The 21256-nt window shown below is 38.7% G+C and overlaps 2 protein-coding genes across 6 annotated transcripts; one reads left to right on the top strand and one right to left on the bottom strand.

Moving 5' to 3' along the window:
* Positions 1-743: 743 nt before the first annotated feature.
* Positions 744-16672, bottom strand: LOC117373023 (solute carrier family 26 member 6-like). 2 transcript variants are annotated; one of them, XM_055222984.1, is made up of 21 exons: positions 16454-16566; positions 13505-13575; positions 12380-12691; positions 11202-11341; positions 10545-10655; positions 10294-10469; positions 9504-9668; positions 9181-9333; positions 8966-9048; positions 8207-8354; positions 6210-6323; positions 6039-6116; positions 5810-5905; positions 5631-5737; positions 5217-5286; positions 4358-4450; positions 4141-4251; positions 3594-3896; positions 1800-1854; positions 1330-1451; positions 744-1112 (listed from the first exon to the last, which is right to left on the bottom strand). In XM_055222984.1, the coding sequence occupies exons 3-21, from the start codon at positions 12496-12498 to the stop codon at positions 1086-1088; spliced, it is 2271 nt and encodes a 756-aa protein (XP_055078959.1). In that variant the 5' UTR covers positions 12499-12691; positions 13505-13575; positions 16454-16566; the 3' UTR covers positions 744-1085. The 2 variants fall into 2 exon arrangements, with proteins under 2 accessions (XP_055078959.1, XP_055078960.1); XM_055222985.1 differs by lacking the exon at positions 13505-13575 and having other exon boundaries at positions 16454-16672.
* LOC117373022 (kelch repeat and BTB domain-containing protein 12-like) lies at positions 15382-20839 on the top strand. 4 transcript variants are annotated; one of them, XM_055222987.1, is made up of 10 exons: positions 15382-15476; positions 16095-16297; positions 16408-16589; positions 16665-16797; positions 17041-17274; positions 17888-18237; positions 18389-18662; positions 19525-19672; positions 19974-20171; positions 20416-20839. In XM_055222987.1, the coding sequence occupies exons 1-10, from the start codon at positions 15452-15454 to the stop codon at positions 20562-20564; spliced, it is 1896 nt and encodes a 631-aa protein (XP_055078962.1). In that variant the 5' UTR covers positions 15382-15451; the 3' UTR covers positions 20565-20839. The 4 variants fall into 4 exon arrangements, with proteins under 4 accessions (XP_055078962.1, XP_055078961.1, XP_055078963.1 ...); XM_055222986.1 differs by having other exon boundaries at positions 15403-15476; positions 16090-16297; XM_055222988.1 differs by lacking the exon at positions 16095-16297 and having other exon boundaries at positions 15433-15476; positions 20416-20571.
* Positions 20840-21256: the final 417 nt, after the last annotated feature.

Below are 21256 nucleotides of genomic sequence, written 5' to 3'. Positions count from 1 at the left end.
GATGCATAGAAACCTGAGGTGAACTTTTACCAGGTCATTTGCAGTTGAAAGTTCAAGAGGATTTCCTCCTTTCACTCAGAGCACTACATTGTTCCCTGTGGCAGGAAGCCCTGACATAAAACCACAAACGTTTAACTGTATACCTATTTTGAGATTTAAAAAGTACAAAATATGAAAAATATTTACAAATGGTAAAAAATACATTTTAGTGTCTCTATAATTGCATAGGAAATGGTAGGCCATCATGTCATTTTCAGAGTTCTAGAGATGTGATACTAGACTGAAGAAATACAAGGCAGCTCTAAAATGTCACATGTCTAAATAGGGAAACCCCGTGCTGACTTACAGTAATGCATTGCCTATGACAGACAGAGAGAACCAGTGCTGACTCTAAAAACTATGGTTTCTGGTTTTCCTTTAGAGTTTAAAAAGTAACTGAAGTACAGAGTGTGAAACATGAAACATTGATTTGTAAATTCAAACAAGCTAGTACATTTTGGTTGATCATAATTGCCACAAGTGAAGTTGACTCTTGTGTGATTTAGAGCACATACAAAATAGCTTAAGTAAAAAATATATAGAAAAGGAATATATTTTGAGGAAAAAAATATTTGTGCAGAAGGTGTTGTTGGATTTACCATCACCCATTATGATGTCATTGTGTGTAATAATTATATAATAACAAGCCCACATTGTAACATTTCACTGTGTGCTGAAACTACAATTGTACTATATACTGTTTTAAAGATCTAAACAGGGACATATTTCTTCATTGGATGTCAACGTCAATTGGTCTATATTTATACACTTGCCTATTACTCCAGCGTGTTCTTTCCCACTCAGCTCTGTCTGCTGTCTCTCCCTTCGCAGCAGAACAGAGCTGCAGTGGTGACGTGATGCAGGCTCGATCTCATTATACAATATCATAAAAAGCCCTGTTTCCAAGGGCAACCGGCGGCCATGTTGTGGAGGTGGTGCATATCTACCTCCACAAAGAAGGAGGAGGAGGAGGAGACTCACAGCAGCACTCAGTCCAATGGTGAATAAAAATGTCTATTTATAAGGAAGAGTCTGCCTCCTGCTGGTTACATTTGAGTGATGCAGGTAATTTCCTGAGTAAAGAGTAAATTCAAAGTATTCATTATTATTACATGCATTCAATAAATGAATATAGTGAATGTAGGAGTGTATTACAGATTAAATAAATTGAAGCAAATGAATACCAGCATTTTGTCATTGTGGAGTGAGAAAAGGAGAATGACCAAAATAAAAGGCATCCTGAAGACCTTATATTTATACAACATCATAGAGTAGACAGTATGGACTCACCTTTTCTGGCAAGTTCTGCTTCTGAATATGAAGAACGGCATCATGGACTGTTACAAATGCTCGGCTTTTTGGGATGGAGTTTGAGAAGAAGTCTGCTTTTTCTAACTGCTCAATAACACAAGCTAAAAAGCACATGCAAAAATATTACTTTATATCAGATGCTTAAAACATTTTATATACACATTTATAATGATTAAAATTTCAATAAACTTACCAGCTTCCCTGATTTTAAGAGCAAAAAAAATTTATAAGAGTATTTGTAACCATTTAGAGACCTCCATGAGCAAACTCAAAATTAGAAGCATTTTTCTAGGTCCAGTTTTATCTTGCAAGATTGGTCACTTGCCTTGGCAGAGGTGCTCTCCAAGTCTTTTGACTCTATTTGATTTGATTCTAGTCAGATATTTCCCCTATATCAAATCCTTAACTAAATCCTCGGTTGAGTTAGTTGTGCCTGGTCTGCTACTCACCTTGACAGCCTGTGACATAGATGTCTATATCAATCTCTCCAAAGTCCCTGAAAATCTAAAAGGGGAAAGTTTTAGACACATACAATGTACATAGAAGATTATTGTCAAGGCAGCTGACAGATTATTGCATTAATCCTTTTGGCTTTTCTGTACTAGAGTCTCTGTAACAATCATCACCCTTATATGCTGATTTAACAAAAGTGCAATGCATATTCCCCTCCTTGAACCGCCACCTTAACGTAGTGGAGGGGTTTGAGCACCCGAATGATCCTGAGGCTATGTTGTCGGGGGCTTCATGCCCCTGGTAGGATCACCCATAGCAAACGGGTCCTGGGGGACGGGTCAAACTAAGAGTGCAGAAAGCCTTTGTGAAGAGGAATCAAACAAGGCCAGTTACATCTTGGTACTGCCGGAGCCCCACCCTGGAGCCAGGCCTGGGGTGGGTGCTCGACAGCAAGCGTCTGATGGCCGGGCCAGCCACAGCCCAAAAGAGTGGCGTGGGGCCGTCCTTCTGTGGCGCCTGGGCAGCAGTCGATGGCGGGGGAGGCCTTGACGACCACATCTCCGGACATGGAGACTGGTTCAAGGGACTCAACTTGCTGGGGGGGGAAGGAACTTGAACTTGGAACCCAATTCCTTGAGAGGGGCTGCACTCTTCATTTTTCTGGCATTGCCTGCAGGGAGAGGCAGCAAACTAGTGTTGGCTTGCTTATTACCCCACAGCTCAGCTGTCACGTGTTGGGAGCTCACCTTGGTAAATGAGAGGATCCCAACCCTGCATTTCGGGCCGGTGACAAGTCTTTAACTCTTGGGTCGGTTTACAGCAGAGTACCCAGCCTTCTTGGACTCCGTTGTTCCACTGGGGGACTTCAACGCCCACGTGGGCAATGATAGTGACACCTGGAGAGGGGTGATTGGTCTGAACCCAAGCGGTGTTTTGATATTGGACTTCTGTGCTAGTCACAGTTTGTCCATAACGAACACCATGTTCAAGCATAAGGGTGTCCATCTGTGCAGGTGTGAAGCAGCTGGGATGAGAATCAGCTCCCTCGACCAGAAAAAGGCGCTCTACAGGTGGGTGGAGAGTCCTTGTCTCAAGTGGGGGAGTTGAAGTAACTTGGGTTCTTGTTCACAAATGATGGAAGGATTGAACATGAGACACAGGCAGATTGGTGAAGTGTCTACAGTGATGTGGTTGCTGTATTGGACTGTTGTGGTAAATGAGTGGAGTCGAAAGGCAAAACTCTCAATTTAGCGGTCAAAACTAGCCTCACCTATGGTCATGAGCTCTGGGTAATAACCAAAAGGACAAGATCGCAGATACAAGCTGGGCGCACCCTTAGAGATAGGGTGAGGAGCTTGGAGTAAAGCCGCTGCTCCTCCACGTCAAAACGAGCCAGCTGAGGTGGCTCAGGCATCTGTTCCTGGAAGTCTCCCTAGAGAGGTGTTCTGACCATGTCCCACCAAGAGCAGGCCCTGGGGAAGACTCAGGACACCCTGGAGGGACTATGTTTCTCGGCTGGCCTGGGAATGCCTTGAGATCCCACGAAAGGAGCCAGAGAACATGTCCGGGGTTAGGGAATTCTGGGAGTCCCTGCTTAGACTACTGCCCCTGCGTCCCAGCCCCGGAAAAGAAAGAAGAAAATGGATGAATGGATGGATGGGAATGCATATTGGCTAAACACGTTTGTTTTGTAAAATGTCACATTTCATAAAAAATCTTCAGCTCTAAAAATCTGTTTCTCTTTTTTTCACCTTCCACAACAATTCTTCTAACATTTAGCTGTCACTCACATTTTTCAGGGTCTTGATGGTCACTGTGTCCACAAAGTTGGTAGTGGACATATCCAGGATTATGCTGTGAGTTTTCTGATTTGCATTGCCCTTTGCTTCATCTTCAATTTGAGAATTGTCTGTGTCAGAGTCTGTTTCCAATGTGGCTGCGTCATGTTGATAGGCCCAGTTTATTTGGCCTTTTGTTTCAGTCATATGGGATGGATAATCATTTCCATTTCCGTTTTCATTCAGAATTGTGGGCTCCTTCCTCTGCGACTCTGTCAAAGTGAAGCTGCCGGTCGACTGGTAGTTAGTCCTTTTCTAGAAATACATTTAAAATGGACAGGGTTATACCTGGGATGAGAAGTAAAAAGAAAATATTAAAATAAACAGTAAAGGAGATAATTGGCACTAATGATGGCTGTACAAGTAGTTGCTCAAGTAGAACTCCAAAACTAACTTGAACTGGGTAAAACATTTTGCTTTTCTCTCACATCAGTGTTGTACGCAGTACACATATAGTAATTTTAAGCAAAATAATTGTTAGAATAAAAGGGTTTCATACTTGTTTCTTTGCAAGTTTTTTTTCTTTCTTTTTCTGTTTTTCTTGTTGACGCTTCACCCTGGCTTCTTCTTTCTTTTTTGCTGTGAGCAGTTTTCCGATTTCAATTCCACACTACACACACAGCAGCACAAAGCACCAGGGAAAACAAAGAGATAATGAGAGGTATTAGCAGCGCTGAAGAAAGCACAACAGGGATTTAAAGTTTATGAACACGAACCTTCTCCTGCAGAGCGTCCAAATACATCTCAGCATTGGTGTAGTAGATGGTGCTGGATGAGCGGAAGATTTTGATTCCACGAATTTCCTTGGCCTGTAGGGACACATATAATAAAGATCAAACCTAGTTGACAATCTAAGATGTTCAGCGCTTGTGTATCTTGTGTTTAAAATCATGACTTTGTATAGGGGTTTAAGTTCAAATATATACTGAATAATAATTCTAAACCTATCCATTGAAATCTGTTAAAGATTTTTTTTAATTATTATTATGTGCACTGACTATTTAAAGGTCCTAAAATATGCAAAACTGACTCTTGAGAGCTTTAAGCCAGGTTATAATGTTGTTACCTCCTCAAAATCATACCCAGAGTTGTGTTGTTTCATTCACACATGTTTGAGTAACCCTGCATTATTAGTGAGTCTAAATCTTCAAAGAGCAAAACTGTTCACCTTGTGATGTCATGAAGTGGTAGTTTTCAAGTTAACAGCTGCCTTTTAACTTTAGTTCAGTAGAGATTGGCAATTTGAGGGCTGAAATTATCCAAATGATTCTAGTGAAGGTGCAAGAAGTTTAAAAACACAGTGGAGCACTTCCTGTATCAACACATGACTTGAGTGAGAAGAACACAGCAGAAATATGCAGGGTTTGTGTGTTAAACATGTGTGAATGAAAACACAACTCCAAGTAAGTTTATGATGAGGAAACATTATAACATACTGTAGATCAGAACATGGTATAATATGGGGCCTTTCATAAATGCATGTGGATGGAACTTTATAAGTAAATGAATTTCTTAATTTTATTTACTTGATTATGTGAACCTTTATATTGCACTGTAATTTACCAGACAAAATACCTGTTTGTAGGTCTCTGTTTCCAGATACAAGTCGGTTCCTGGCACTTGACCCAAAATGGAATAGCGAGGCCTATACATTGCAAACACATGTAAGAAAAATCATTGACTGAAATGTGTTGACAGAACACAGCATTCTTTTAGATCTGCCAGATGTTTTGTTTGCTTTTTAGGAAGATACTAACTTGCATACAAATTACATACAAAAAGTACTTTATAATTTATAGAGGCATAGGGGGGAAAAAATGAAATTTGAGTTCCACTGTCTAATTACATCTTTAAAAAGGTGAGATTGAGGTCTTTTTGTATTTGTGTGACATGGGGCATGCCTATTTATGGCTTTTCTGTAAAAATGTATCTCGGATTATTCTATTGCAGATTGGGAACTTTAGGTTATATAAGTAGTTTGTTAGTTACAGTTGTGTCCTGAAGATCACGGTGAGAATGGAAAACCCAATGGAAACAGCAAGGCCCATGTCCAAGTTCAGTAGGATGGTGCTTACAAATGTAATCAACCATACAAGCTAAAGAACAAAGTACGGGTTAAATGTGTATAGTTACTCTTTTTAAAATATACAAGCGGATAAATAGTCTACCAGATCCACTTGGTTGGTTCTCCAAAGTTGAGGTACATCGGTAAATTGCTTAAACATTCCTTTGAGGTTCACAAATACTATTGTTGATAAGACAGCCTACAAAGCAAATAAAGTGCTACCAGAATGAATCATAACAAATTTATCAATGACCTTTTTTAAGTAGCATTGGCACATTTAAACATTTAGTTAAACATTTTCAGTGGTGAACAGGCACAGTGCATGGCATTACCTTTGGGAGATCTTCAAAGAGTGATCCTATTTTCAGAACAATTATTAGTACAAAGATGGAAGAAATGACTCCAGCTACCTAAAAACATACAAAAAGTATTAAAGTATATTATTTTTTTATATAAATATGTCTAGGACACAGATACCCAGGATGTGTGTAAATGTATATTACTTGTGTCTTTCCACCAGTGCTTTCCTGAACCAAACTGCGACTTAAAGACGATGTGACGCTGTAACACTGAAAACAGGCTCCAATAGAGTTACTCAAACCAAGGGCCACCAACTCCTGGGAAAGAGCACAACATGCAATTTTTTTGTACATTTTAGTAGTGCATTTTCTTGTCGTAACAAAAATTTAAGTACACTTCTAAGTATACCTCAGAAAATGTATTGATAATCCATGCATCAATTCATCAATAAAAATTGCTTATCTGAATAGTAATCAAATACCTGGGGTAGTACTGGTTGGGGTACACCCCTTATATACATTTAGCAGCTTAATGGCTATAGAGCCTAGATCCCAGACAGAACAGGACTCCTAGGAGCACATTTGGAGTCACTAATTCTACATGAACACCTTTCAACTAGCAAATGAAGAGAATGATGTCTCGGGGACATGGTTTTATATTTTGATGTGGATATGCTTCTCAATGTTTCAGTTATACATTTACAATGACAGTGATGTTATGTGTTTTATAGTCCATACAATTTGATGCTCATATAATTAACATTAGACCATTTATTAAACTTATGTTGTGTCAGCATATCACTCCCATAGTGATGGGTAGTAGTAGAGGCAGTAGACTGCACTGGGCATGTTGGATGTTAATGATTTTGCAGAGCAGCAACTTTGAGTGCTCTCAGCCCAATGATCCCAGTCACATGCCTCTGCAAGTGGTGTGTGCTCATGGGCCAATACAGAGATGTCTGCCTACCACTGCGAACAGTAACTCAGTGTTAATTCAAAAACCCTGACTTTATCGGCCCTCAATAAAAATATGAAAGGAGACATTGATGTTTTATGGTCCATTTTCACGACGAACTACACCTGACTTCTATAAACCGAACTACGTTATGAGTTGAAGATACTACCTTTGCAATGAAGGTCAAAGTTTCATTATTTGCTAGTTTTGCTAAGGACAATGTACTTTCATAATTATTTTTGAAAAAACTTGATTTTTCATCATTTTATACTGATGATACAACCATCGATTATTGTTCATCACCAATTAGACAGGCGTTTACACACATCTACAGAAAATCAACTGATTTTAAGAATAGGTAATTGGCCATTTGATTGTGAAATATGTGTATGTATGGATATAGTTGCCATCAAGTTTCTAAAAATATACAGAAATAAAAGATGCTTTTTACCAGAGCCAAAGATTTCTAGTTGTATGCCTTTTCTTATGGTGTAATTATAGGGGCCTCTTAAATGTTTACATTTCTGAAGGCTATTTTTATTATTATTATCATCTGCAGCTTCTTCTTATGGCACTTCTATACAAACAAAATGTATGGATGAGAGTATTGTTCAGCATGAATGAAACAGGAGCCATAACAGCAGGATTCGAGTAATGCATTTGGCCATCTGCTTACTGTAAGAGGCAGTCTAATTCAATTGGCATAAAACCAGCTGCACATTACATATCACAAGACTACTATAGGATACAATGCACACTATATGATCCTTGTATGTTCAAATCATTTATGTTACAATATTTTGACAATAGTGGTACAAATAAGCAAAGTTTCTAGTTATTTAGTACCGACATTGTCATAACAAATCTGTCTTCAAGCATCTAGTTATTACCAGGTGAAAATACACACATACACTTTGGGTTCGCATGCCTTTTGGGGACATTACACACTTCATTTCCTGGATACTGACTCTAATCTTAACTGAAAGCTAAAGAAAATTAAGGATTTATAGGTTGAATAATTAGTGTTGAAAATGTAAGTTCTAAAATAAAAAATGCATCAAAGCAACTGCGAAAATTTTTGATAGAATGTCCCTCTCTAGAAGGACCAGCACATAAAGACAAATGTGACCTCTAGCGGCAGAACTTAGGCATTGCTTCTCTTTTGTTGATTTTTTTCCAGCCCCCTGGCTAAATTATGCCGACTTTGTTAGAATTAATTTTGTGTGAATTTGAATGTGTTCCTCACCTGATTGCTGTCCACCTTGTATCCATGTTTTAGAGCAAAGGTCTTGCCCAGAGAAATGTTTATGGCGTAGCCCACAATAGCCACAGCAAAAGCATCACCAATAATTTGTGAGAACAAATTGACATCTGGGGCTTGAGGGGCATTGAGTCTGTAGCAATAGAGAGAAAGAAAGATAAAATATTTGGTCTGACAAATAGAGTACATTCCCCCACAAATACCTAACTCTTTGTGGCTTATAGAAATTGGAGCAAATCACATTTACCCATGACAGGACATAACCATGATCAAAGGTATACATTACTCTAAAAAGCCACTGTGATCACATATTGTCAATACGTGTCTTCAAGTATGCAGCTTGAACTTGATATCAGCAGTAACTCATGTAACTGAGTAGATAAGAATTACAATATTTTTTGCTATAAATATAGATAATAGGCCACGACTACTGGTCCTACTAGTCCTACTCCTCGTCCTACAACCTTAATCTACTACTGCTACTACCACCTAATTACACTTTATATTTGAACTGAGAGAACAGGTATTAAAAGTCAAGATAAAGAATGATGACTTCTTTCTGCGGAGTAGCCCTCTCATGCATTCCAAGTATGCTTATTCATAGCACTTTTTCTGAAGCTTAAAAAAAACACTACTGAATACAATCAGTGTGACCCTATTCAGTTACAGTTGATCAGCTATAAAGATTTATGTGCTCTCTCAAACACTGTAAATACTACTGGGAATGAGAATATAAAAACTCACCCGCTGGGAATCTCTCCAACCACATCAATGTGATACAATGTGGTCAGTCCACCAAAATGTGTAATGATTGTTGCAACTATGACCTGTTGACTCAAAACACAGATGAGAACTGGCAAAACAATACAGGACTTTATTTACAGAAGTTGTTCTCAAAGTGCGGTAATGGTACTCCTAATCAGACCTGGTACTGTGTTGCTGGACCCCAAAGGACTTACCACTATGAGCTCAATAGGGATGGGAAAAGGTAGCTTCTTTGAATAACAACCATTGATTTCTTTGACCACAATGAGAACTGCAAGAGCCACAAGACTGACCACCAGCTCAGGGATTTTTGTCTGAGGCAGCCGTCTGCAGATGTCCACAACAGTCTATAGAGTAAAGGAAACAACAGCATATGAAGGAGTTCTATAGACATTTGTGCTTGTTACAGCACCCAAAGTAATTCTTAAGCAGGAATGTAGTGGCTTTCAAAGGAAAATATTGGGAGCCACGGGGAGAGGCTTAATAGCATATCCCTCGGCAAAGTAGTACAACTCACATAAATAAGAGAAAGTGGTCCATTGTAGCGAGATGATGTGACTCCAAAAATGTATTTGAGTTGGGACACAAAGACGTGACACGCTGACCCTGTAGTGTAGCCCCGGACCAGTGGCTCTGACAGATAATTGACCACAAAGCCAAATTTGACCATGCCCAGCAAAATCTGAAGAAACACATGAGAAAATTTGCTGACAAAGAAAAGAGCTTTTTAAGATTATGAATAAAAAGAGGAGAGGGTGTTTAGGTTGCTCTGAAATGTGAAAAAAAGTTTTGTTGTTTGTGTGAAAAGTGTAGGCAACTTTTTATGCCCCACTTCTTTGGATGGCATATGCAATTTTGGGTTTTGAAATCCACAAAAACTGTTGAGTCAGCAGATGATGAACTCCCACTGGAGGCGGCCCCAGAATTTTTTTTGTCGCCATTAAAAAAAAAAATTTAAAAACGCATTTTTAAAAAAAAAATTTTTAATTAAGATTTTGGTTTGTATTTTGTGTTGAGGAATTTTGTGAAACTAATGCACACAAAATCACATACACACACACACACACACACATTTCAGGCCAACATAATTATACAAATAACAAAAAACCTATATATATATAAACCACAGCAACCACATTCCCCATGTATTATGAAATGTGAATGTAAATCTCATTATTTAACAAACACATAGGCAAGTTCACTTTTCATTCATTCTGAGCATTCCGACTTTGTTTATGTGGGCATCAAACATTTCACTCTTGTTCACTCTGCACATTTCAGCAATAACTAATAAGAACAGATCATACCTGGAAAATTCCAACTAAGAGTGTGAGTGAGCACGCTATCTTCACTCTGTATGCATCTCTCGCATCTATGTCCACACTTCCTGTAGTGTTGGTGCCATTGTTGACCTGAAAGTTTGAGTCTGGGCCTAGTCTCTCTGTCACACTGCCAACCATGATACTGATCACAGCAAATGTACCTAGACAAACAATACATTACTTAGTTTTAGTTTTAGTCAATTAAAAGGGAAAGTAAATTCATATTAAATTATCACCAATTGATATATGTCTAGAAGTTCCAAAAATGAAGTAAACCAGTACTGGGTATAAGGAGGTGTATAGACCAAACACAGGGGGTAAGGAGGCCAAAAGTGCATACGCCATACCTAGAAAAAAAGTCAAATTACTCTCAACAATCTTAAACTTAAAGGTGCACTGTGTGACATTTTCTGGTGGGCCTTTGAATGTCTCCATGGGGATGCTGTTGCTTTGCCTAGATTGTTTCACATTATGATATTAAAGATATTACACCACTAGGCCAAGTTCCAGGTGAAGTCAGTTAGCCTATTCACAGTACCTTTTTAAGCTAAGTGTATTACAGCAAGACAAACATTTAAAATACATAACAGAATTCATTCATTAACAGAAGGACACATGTATATGTTAATATAACCATGATGTACAATATAAAGAAAAAAGAGAGAAGTTTAATTTATCACATGTATCGCATATTCATTATTTGCATGTATATATACGAGTATATTTACCCAAAATTCACATTATGGCCTAGCTAGAAGGGTAAATTACACCACTATAATGGTTATGACTGTATGAAAGCCAGCTAAAAAAAACTGTGGACACACTAAACTAGAGGACCCTGACTTTACAGTGTACATTTTAAATACTTTGTGTTATGTAATTTAGCTGCAGACCTTGAGGCAGGTGCATGATGGCCACGCTGCAGCCAGAGGCCACATCTCCGAGGATATTTTCTCTGAACGGATACTTGGGGAGCCAGTCCAGTACAGGCACCCACCTCTGCACCGTCTTCTTCAGCTTGGGCAATGAACATCTGCAGCACAAAACACATCTTCATTCATTTATCTACTTAAAGACATTACAGTAGGTTGGGAATTCAAAATCGTTTGGTAAAGGTGCAGTATATAACTTTTCTTTTAGGTGGTCCACTACCTGCTTGCCTCCAAGATGTTATTGCTTTGTCTGGAATGTACGGTATGGCATTAAACTTGTCCATCTTGCAGTTATTCTATTATCTTTTTGTGTTTTAGTTGCGTTTTAGTTTTTAGATTAGAAATACCCGAGTGACCCGGTGGCGTATGCTGATGTCTGTGCATTCTGAGAAAGGCAATATCATTTCCATGGAGATAAGCAGGTGGCATCACAGAACTTCCACCAGAAAAGTTACATAATGCACCCTATATAATATGCCTGCTTACTGTTCTTAGCTACTGGTATATGCATTATAATAAAGTAACTTCAGACTTTCTTTGCGCTATACCCAAAAATGTGCACACTGCCATTAGTTCAGTAGCAGAAGACTGGGGGAGGCTGGAGGCGGCCCCAGAACAAAATGGTAAAAAAGAATAGACCGCAGCATGTGTGTTGAGAATGTAAACACCTGCATGTGTTTTTTCACTATCACTAGCCGGCCTTGTAAAACTCCAGATAACATGTGCCTCACCAACAATGTATAACTGTGGTGCCATTTGTCACAATGGTTTGTCTACCACATGAAACACTCCAGAATGCATATTTAACAGAGGCCTTGCTTTTGTATTTACCCGTACTTATTAGTGGGTCTTCGTAAAGTGATAAGCGGTGAGCAAAATGGTTATGGTAAGCAAATCTTCTAAATTCTACATATTTAAGGATTATTTGCAAATCTTAAAACTAAAATGTATTCCTAAATCTAACACTTTTGACTTTCATTGAAAAATAAAACAATTAATCATACTAAATAAAAACACATTATCACTATTGTTACTCAAAATCATTATTTATATCTAAAATTGTATCAAAATATGTTTTTCATTTCTCTGTTGACTGATTAGTAGGTCTTATTCTCTTACAAGGTATTATAGCTTTTTACCTTGAGAATTCCTTTAATCTTTCTCCCACACTTGGTCCTGTCGTACTTGTGTCTCTTTGGGCCACTTCTTCCAGGCGTACCTCATTGAGCACCTCTCGTTGTACCACATATGAGTCCATTGGGTGGTCTCTTTCCTCCCTGGTTGTGACTTCTCTGTACACGGGATGGGCACAGACTGAAGAAACAAGCTCTGGGCAGTGGGAGTTAGTTAGGGCCCTATTTAGCGCCTGCAACTGATTGACTAAGTGCTGTTCTCTTGTTTTTGGACGACAGGGTTTATGGCCATAATCCACTCAGACCGGAAACCGTCACCTGTAAAGTGAGCATGTTTTCAATGAATTCATTACAAATTGTATGTACATTGTCTGTGTACTTTTTTACTTATTGTTTTGAGTTGTCTTTCTCATAGTTGTAGCCATTTTAGCAGTTTACTGTGATAAAAATATTCTCATTAAGTAAATACAGACAGTAAATAAATACTATATCCAGCATGTTGTAAAATGGCATGTTTTAAACTTTACGTAAGATTAAGATATGCATGCTGCTGCAGCTTTTAAAATGAATATCTTATCAGAAAGTTGTCATGTTGTAAATTAGCTGTTACTAATTGGGCTAGTAAAAGTGTGTGTGTGTGTGTGTGTACATTAAAACTGAATCCAAAGGTCAAGAGAGAATTGTTAAAGGTCATTTTGAAGATGCACAGAAGTAAAGAAAAATACAACTATAGCATAAATATAAATCCAAATCCAAGTTCATCTGGTTTTCTGTTAATTCATTATAGAAAGATTCATTTTTCAGACCAAGGTTTAGTTAGTTAGATATGAAATAAACTAACTTTTTAGTTGCTTCAACATTTTAATGCCAGAAAAATTGTTAATTTGTAGCTACGACACAGGATTCCATGTTCTGCATATGAACAGTACATTACTTTTAGATTAAGCCTTCAGCCCCATATCAGTACTGACACAACTGACTTTGACAACCTCATCTCTGTTACATAACAAAAAAACTAATCAAATTAATGAAACCGTGATAAGAACCCTTTTCATAAGTAATTCAGCATCTTTAGAATTCAAATCAGTTAGCACACAATACAAATTTCAACAAAAAAAAACAACATCTGACCTGCTCTCTGGGACGTTCTACTCCGATGTGCCTTGTTAAGATGTGCTGAAAACTAGCTGGAGCACTCTAGTCTAAATAAAACAAAAGTAAATACTCGGTTCAAACAACTGTTTGCCTAGTTAACCAAAACCACACACTTTTACAAGACTGTACAAAAGTAGGGAGTACTGGCTGGTCGGGCAAGATACTGGACCATCACATACAATCACAGGCTCATGCCCTTGTGTACACACTGAAGGCAGGTGAAAGAAGGGACATAAAAACTTGTCTTGTTGCACCTTTTATCTAAAACCTTTCTAAGAAGGGCTATTAAATACTGCTTGATGTTTGCAGGTGTTTCCGATTTTTACAACATTTCAGTTTTCTGGAGAAGTTGCTACTGTTGAGTACATTTTTATGATTGTTTGTTTCTCTAAGTGGAATGACTAACAACAATAGATAATGTGTTAAGACACAAGAGGAACTTCTTGTGGACACATTAACCATGGTGTGTCACTCACGTGTGATTGTGTGTGATTACCTGGATGACTGTGCAAATGTGTAGCGTAACCAAAACTTTGTACATCCACTCACTCAGGCAGTTTACATAATAATGCACATAGACAGTGTTTAGAATAAAGCTAGATACTTGGGTCCTACAAAAAATAAACAATAAAACTTTAACATTTCCATTTAGAAAACCTCTTCCCCCCCTTCTAATAGCTCTTGTCAAAAGGTAAACATGCAGTTAAACTGTTGAACAACTGGCACAAAGGGGTCAAGTAGTTTTATAACCTAGGGGGTGGGACATTCCTTTGTAACTTGTGACAATTTAGTGAGATCTAAAATACTAAATAAAAAGGTAACAGCACATAAGAGATGGCTCATAGTGCACATGTTGCATGTTCTCAATCACACAGTCACTCATTAAACTGTCCCAGGACAAACAGTATGATGTGCATAGAGCAGCTACAGTTATGCATGTTGGATAAAAAAAAAAAAAAAAGCTTGGATGGACAATGATTCATAAGTTCTCATTGGTGCCAAGTATCAGGTTATGGCGCATTCTCAAAAACAGGTTTTTGATTCTACTTCGGTGACTTACTATTTTTCACAAATGTATTTGTTTATTTAAAAGGGACAGAACAGAGGGCATTGTTATAGTTACTATGTCCATTGGCCATGTAGCCAAGGGCTACTTTGCAGACCTGGCCCTTTAAATAATCCATCAGTTTATTTTTATTCTTACATGTACAAGTCTTAGGTGTGTTGCCAGAGGTTCAAACAACAATACAATCTGAATAGGAAAATGAGCATGTTGAAAAACCAGTCTTATTAAACATGTTCTTTAACCAAGAACAAAAACAATTAGCCAACCATCTCCAACTGACAAAGACAATGTCCTTTTGTATAAGTGTTTCAAGGGCGTAACTGAATGTGAAGTAATTAATACATTGTCTAAACAGTTCCACCTTTACACGTCAGTGAGAAAAAGGCCTCTTTTATTAAGGAGGTGTGAGGTACAAGGTGCAAGGTATTCAAAAATGTCCTTTCCTCCTGCTGCTGCTATCACTGATCAATCTGAATCTATTAGCAATATGCTCTGGTACATATTGCTAATAAGACAGACAAAGGCAGACAGTGAAATGGACATTGAACATGAAGAACAACATATTTACAACAGGGGCAAAACAGGGTGGGCCTCATAGTCTGCCATTATGAAAAGAAAGATCAGTATAGAGTAGATCAAACAGGAGTAAACCAGGGCCAAATACAAGCTCTGTGTTGGACTGTGAGATGCACGTGTCTCTGAGGCAGTGTAACTTCTCTCTTTGACTTTTACATAAGAGTCTGAGTGGCCAGGACAGCTGAGCATGCAGCAGGAAGTACTAACGTTCACAGTCCGGTTTACAGACATGAGCTACTGAAGCAAGCTAAATGCTAAACTATTTTTTCTAAAGAAATTGGATGACTAGACATTTCTGCACTGAAGGTAAAGGGCAATAATGTAAACTGTTTAGGAAGACTAGTGTGTAGAGCAGTTTAATCAGATCGATCAATTATTTTACCAAGGAAATTAGGCTACTCCTAACAAAACAACATCCAGTGACTTAGAAGTGCAGGTGTAAACAAGTGGGCTTTGAATTTGAGACACAATCAATGATAACTGAGTTGGGTTTAGATTGGGCTACTTTGCAAGTATTAGTTTAAATCAGTATTGTCCAAACTATGCCTTGGGATCAAATGCGACCCTCAGACCTTTTTATGATCAAAAAAGTTGCAATTTTACTGCAAATTTAAAAAAAAATTAAAAAATCAACTATGCTAACCTAAAGAACAAACACTGTGTTGTGGCTTATTAAAAGCTGTGGCAGTCCAGTCAAACCTACGTCAAATGCAACATTTTGAATGACTCACTGGATTGTTGTCTTGTCTGTGACTCTCTGTTTCATGCATGTTCCACTATGGCCCTGGGTGAAAAAGGTTTAGACACCTCTGGTTTAAACTTATGCAGGTCCCTAACAGAAAGGGTCAGCTTTGCAAGGACAAATTATTAGGCTATTAATGTGCCTGTATTACTAAAGTGTTCTTTAATTAAATAAAAGTGTAGAAGGCCTATATTTCTGTGGCAAAAACAACCTCCCAATGGAAGTAGTGGGGTCCTCCGTTAAAGCGGACCAGGGGGCTCATCTGCTCCAGCAGCTGGACAGGATGAGGACCTGTGAGGAGCTCATAGATGTGATTCTGGTGGCGGAGGGAATACCTTTTCCTTGCCACAGGGTGGTGCTGTCCGCCTTTAGTCCATACTTCCAGGTAAATGTTTGAAACGGCACTGGCCAATTTTGTGTATAAAAATAAAAGAAATAATGATGCGTGTTGTAAAGTCAGATGTAGCCTTAAGAGTGTTACGTGTGTCTGTGCAGGCCATGTTTACGTGTGGTCTGAAGGAGACACGTGAAGGGGAGATACCTCTGAGAGACACTCCTGCCCAGAGTCTGGACCTTCTGCTGGGGTTCATGTATCGGGCCGAACTCCCTCTGAACAACGACAACATCCAGGGAGTGGCCGCTGCTGCCTTCCTGCTTCATGTAGATGGAGCATTTAGGTGAAAGCTAAACTCAAACTCAAGTAAGACTTGAGTTTTTTTTGGCACAAATTACATAATCACTTACCGCTCCAGGTTATGTCAAAACCACATGGAGGCGCGGATGGACCCCTCCAATGTAATTGGGCTGTACCACTGGTCCAGGGATCTGGGGGCTACAAGTTTGGCTGACCTAGCCCTAAGGTTTCTATGTCAGCACTTTACACAGGTAGGAAAGACATTCATGTAATGAGGAAGAAAATCACTTAGAATAGAATACAAACTGGGGGTTTACTGTAAAGTGACGTAAACGTAATTAAACCCCCAAAACAGGTCTAGAGGCAATTGATTTCACTTTGGACCTGTAAAATCAGGAATTGCCACTAGAGGGCAATCTCAATTTAATCTTATTGTAAGTGTTGTGTGTTGTTGAAATGTTATTTGTGTGCATTTGTCAAACATGTGACCCCAGGTGTGTGAAGAGGAGGAAGTGTTGGAATTAGATGCACAGCGCCTGGGGGACCTGCTGGCCTCAGACGACCTGAATGTGGCCCAGGAGGAGGTGGTGCTGGAGCTGGTGTTGCGCTGGGTGGAGAGGCACAGAGGGAGCGCTGAGTGTGAGGCCCAGGCCACAGAGCTCCTCCGACGGGTCCGGCTGGAGCTGGTGGATCCAGGGTTCCTCCGAAAGGCCAGAAGACGAAACCCTGTGAGTGAGCGTGAATCAAGTCAACTTACTCACTCAGACTGTCCATCACTGTTGTAATTGGCTATAATTGTAAAGAAGTATACATTTATTAGATGAAATATCGACCTTAACAACTTCCAAATCAATTTGTTATGATTTAGAAAACCTTTGTAAAGTTCTCTGTGTAACTTTTCAGGTGCTCACGCCACTACCTCCTTGTCTATTGTCTATATTATTGCTGGTGTCTCTAAGAAGTTAGATACATTTAATACAAGACTGCAGGACATTCCAGGTTAAGTGTTACATCTCCATGATGACGAGCAGGTGGTGGACCCTCCACCATAAAGGTTACATAGAGATCCTTTAATAACATTATTTTGGCGCTCCATATCATAATCTTGAGTAGACTAGGTTTAATACAGTATTTTTGGATCCAAATGCACTACAAGCAACTTTTTAATGTCTTCTATTTGCCTCTAAATATTTTGAGATTTGTTGCTGCTGTTAAATTCAGCATCTGTTTTTTCCTCAGATTTTATTTACACATTTTAATACAATTTTGGTTTTATGTATTTAAGATAAATCTATAGAAATAATTTGTTTGTTTTATTTATCCTCTATTTGTGTCCATTAGGTTTTGTTGCGAGACACTGAGTGCTTTGGGATGATTGATGCCGCTCTCCAAACCACAGAGACCTCGGCTCCGCTTCGACCAGTGTTGCGTTACGGGATGGAGACCACAGATCTGCTGCTCTGTTTGGGGGGCATAGATGAGGATGGGATTCCTGCACGACGCGGAGGCCGAGGTGATCTTAGTTTCTGTTTTGCACCACAAAATAAGAAGACTTTCTACATCCCCTCTCCACTAAGGGCCTCCATGGGCACGGGGCAAATCACAGCTGGAGCGGTCACTAGAGATAACAAAATTGTTGTTGCCATTGAAGTAGAAGACGATCACAGAATGAAACAACTGGACATCTACGGGTTCGTACATTTTTATTAACATCCAATTCCAATCAAAAACAAATCCATTGAATTTGTTACTAATACATTATTTTAAAAACACCACTCCTCTCATAATACTGATTAATATTGATACTTACATTTAATCACAAAGGGGTTCTGTTCATTTCAGGTACGACAGCTCGGAGGACAGCTGCTGGCCCCTCTTATGTTCAGCTCTGCATAGAGACATGTATGCTCTCGGTGTTATTGGCGAGGCACTTTATTTGATTGGAGGTCAGATGAAGAGGCGTAGCCAGTACATTATAACAGACAGTGTGGAGAGGTGGTCTTTGAAGAGGGGTGGCAGCTGGCTCAGTTTTGCCCCTCTGCCCCTGCCCCTGGCCTGCCACTGTGTTGTCAGTCTGAAAGAACACCTGTATGTGCTTGGAGGGTGGACACCACAGGTAAACATGGTTCATTCTTAAGTTTTGACACTACACAGATGTTCTGTGTTGCATAAGACAGCACTGAATTGTCTTTAAACATATGGAATGTGTTACATAGAAAATAAACCTCACCTACATTCCTTAACAGAAATAAGATTAGAGGATAATAATATGTTATCATAAGTCTTGTGGAACAGCTGGGTGGTGTACTTGTGTTGCCAGGCTACAGGACAACAACATGATCAAACTACACAGACAATACTGTCTTTGTGCAGGTATTATTATTGCACACTTGTGAATTATTAGCCATTTCTTATTTGTTGTTCTCTATTTTAAGTTTAAGTTAAAACTATATTTTATTATTTGATGTATTATTTTAGTGAAATGATCCGCATTGGTCAGTAGTACACAGTAGGCTTCTCATGAGTCCTTATAGTTTTAAATGTGCCTTTTGTTTTCAGTATTTTACTTAATAGTTTTAGTGCTTTAGGATTTATTTTCTGGTACTTATTTTTCTTTCTCTTTTTCCCTTTTTTGTACAGACTGTGTTCTTTCTGTGTTATGTGTTCATTCAGTTGTGACTTTGTCCCATGACTAGCCCAGTACAGCCCTGGTATTGTCCTTTATCTTGCTGTCTAGTTCACTTAAGTTAGCACTTCTATATGTTCTGGTGTTGGTAATGGAAGTGAAAGGTTTGAGATGGACAGTAAATGGTTAAATCAAGTGCTTCTTCAGCCTCTTTTTGTGAATTAAAAAATGACAGGACAAATATTATTTGAAAGTGGTCAAATTGCCTATCTTTTGTTTTATTCCATTATTATGATAATACATCTAGTAGTGAACTGATGAGTATTTCCTTTCTGTCTTTGTCCTCTTTAAGGAGAAGCCAGATGAGGAGCCAGACAAGTTGAGTAATGGCGTGTTTCAGTTTGACCCGGGGAAGGACAGGTGGAAAGATTGTGCCCAGATGAAGTACTCTAGATATCGCTGCGGCTCTGCAGTGCTAAATGGGGAGATATACATACTAGGTCAGGCTGCATTGTTTTTGTTATAGAGCTGCATGATATGATAAATATATGAGCTACATTATGTACAAGAAATACTTTATTTGACTCAAATTATACATTTTTGTATAGTTGGAATTATGTATGCCAAAACAAGTGAAATCTTGTCTTACATTGAAATATAATTAGAGATTTGGGAACCACACAAAAATACAAACTAAGCAAAGACTAATTTAGGACGATTAGTATATGCAATCATGTTGTGTAATGTTTTGTTTTGTTTTGTTGTTTTTTTATAAATACTTATCATTCTTGTGTTCCTCAGGGGGTATAGGGTGTGTTGGAGAGGACCGTGGACAATCACGCCGCTGCCTCAGTTCTGTGGAGATCTATAATCCAGACACAGACACCTGGAGAGAAGGACCCACCCTGCCCACGCCGCTTCTCTCCCTCCGATCCAATGCATCCAATTTCGGGGTAGTGGATAACAAGCTGTACCTCTGTGGATACTACAAGGAAGTCGGTAAGTATTGTTTATGGGGTGAAACAATGGAGATGTGTATTCCCAGTTTTGAGCCACTCCAAATTAGTCAATCTGCACTATAGTAAAAACAATGCAACTTCAATTCCACCACTTCAGGCTATATCCAGCTAGTGAAGAACAAATGTATCTTGTTATTGTGATTTGCCAAGGTTAGGCCATGTTTTGTTCTGAGGGGGTGACTTTTGTTCACCAATTCTTCACATACTTTCTGCACTGATCACAGGCCGTCATGAGATCATCACAAAGGAGATTCTGCATCTGGATCCCGTTGACAATGTTTGGACCGTAGTGGAGAGGAGAGCAGCAATGCATGACAGTTATGACGTGTGTCTAGTGGCTAACTTGAATCCTCGAGACCTCTACACACCTTGAGAAAACACAGACTGAACAAATTATTGTGTTTTATATTTCCAGTAATTACGTTTATTTAAGAAAAAAAAAAAAAAATCACAGTTAAGTCAAGTTAACAATTGTTTGATATTACTAATATACTTCATATTTTAATAACACAACCAGTATAATGTCTTCATATAAATGGTTTACAGTCAGGGTGTGAATAATTTACTGTATCTGCCATTATGATGGATGGATGGATTGATTTATATGATTATAGTGTCCTGCAGCCTGCAATCCAAATTGCTACAGACAAAAAAGTGAAATAAAAATCATTCTGGATATAAAACTTGTCTCCTGTCCCAGGCTTTAGTAATGTAACTGACTAAAGCAAAAGAAGAGGTTAGAAGACTAACAAAATATCCCTCAAACAAAAATACAGTGCACAGTAAAGAATCAAATTAAACTCCTCCTCCAAACCCAGGGCACACTGGGTGCAAATGCATGCACTTTCTGTAGTCGTACTGAGATTACACTCAGGGTGAATAACAACTTGTAATATTATTTAAGTTAAAATTGCATTGATTAACTACTTACATAGTTTAAAGGTGCAATATGTGGTGCAGTATCTGGTGGAGAGTGTCACTTGCTTGTTGGAAAATGTTTTTGCCTGGAATGATCCACATTATAATATTTAACTTCTATCTCCATGGAGACAAGCAGGTGAAACC

Source organism: Periophthalmus magnuspinnatus, chromosome 7 (genome assembly GCF_009829125.3).
Source record: "Periophthalmus magnuspinnatus isolate fPerMag1 chromosome 7, fPerMag1.2.pri, whole genome shotgun sequence".
NCBI lineage: Eukaryota > Metazoa > Chordata > Actinopteri > Gobiiformes > Gobiidae > Periophthalmus > Periophthalmus magnuspinnatus.
The sequence above is the reverse complement of the archived record's forward strand: the minus strand, read 5'-3'. Positions and strand labels throughout refer to the sequence as shown.

Coding starts and splice junctions, on each gene's coding strand:
- LOC117373023 (XM_055222985.1), bottom strand. CDS start 12,498: ATGGACTCATATGTGGTACAACGAGAGGTGCTCAATGAGGTACGCCTG. Junction 10,656..11,201: donor CATCATGCACCTGCCTCAAG/GTCTGCAGCTAA, acceptor CTTTTTTTCTAG/GTATGGCGTATGCACTTTTG. Junction 1,113..1,329: donor AGCAGAACTTGCCAGAAAAG/GTGAGTCCATAC, acceptor CTCTTTACTCAG/GAAATTACCTGCATCACTCA.
- LOC117373022 (XM_055222987.1), top strand. CDS start 15,452: ATGACTAGACATTTCTGCACTGAAG. Junction 16,298..16,407: donor CCTTTAGTCCATACTTCCAG/GTAAATGTTTGA, acceptor GTGTCTGTGCAG/GCCATGTTTACGTGTGGTCT. Junction 18,238..18,388: donor AAACAACTGGACATCTACGG/GTTCGTACATTT, acceptor TGTTCATTTCAG/GTACGACAGCTCGGAGGACA.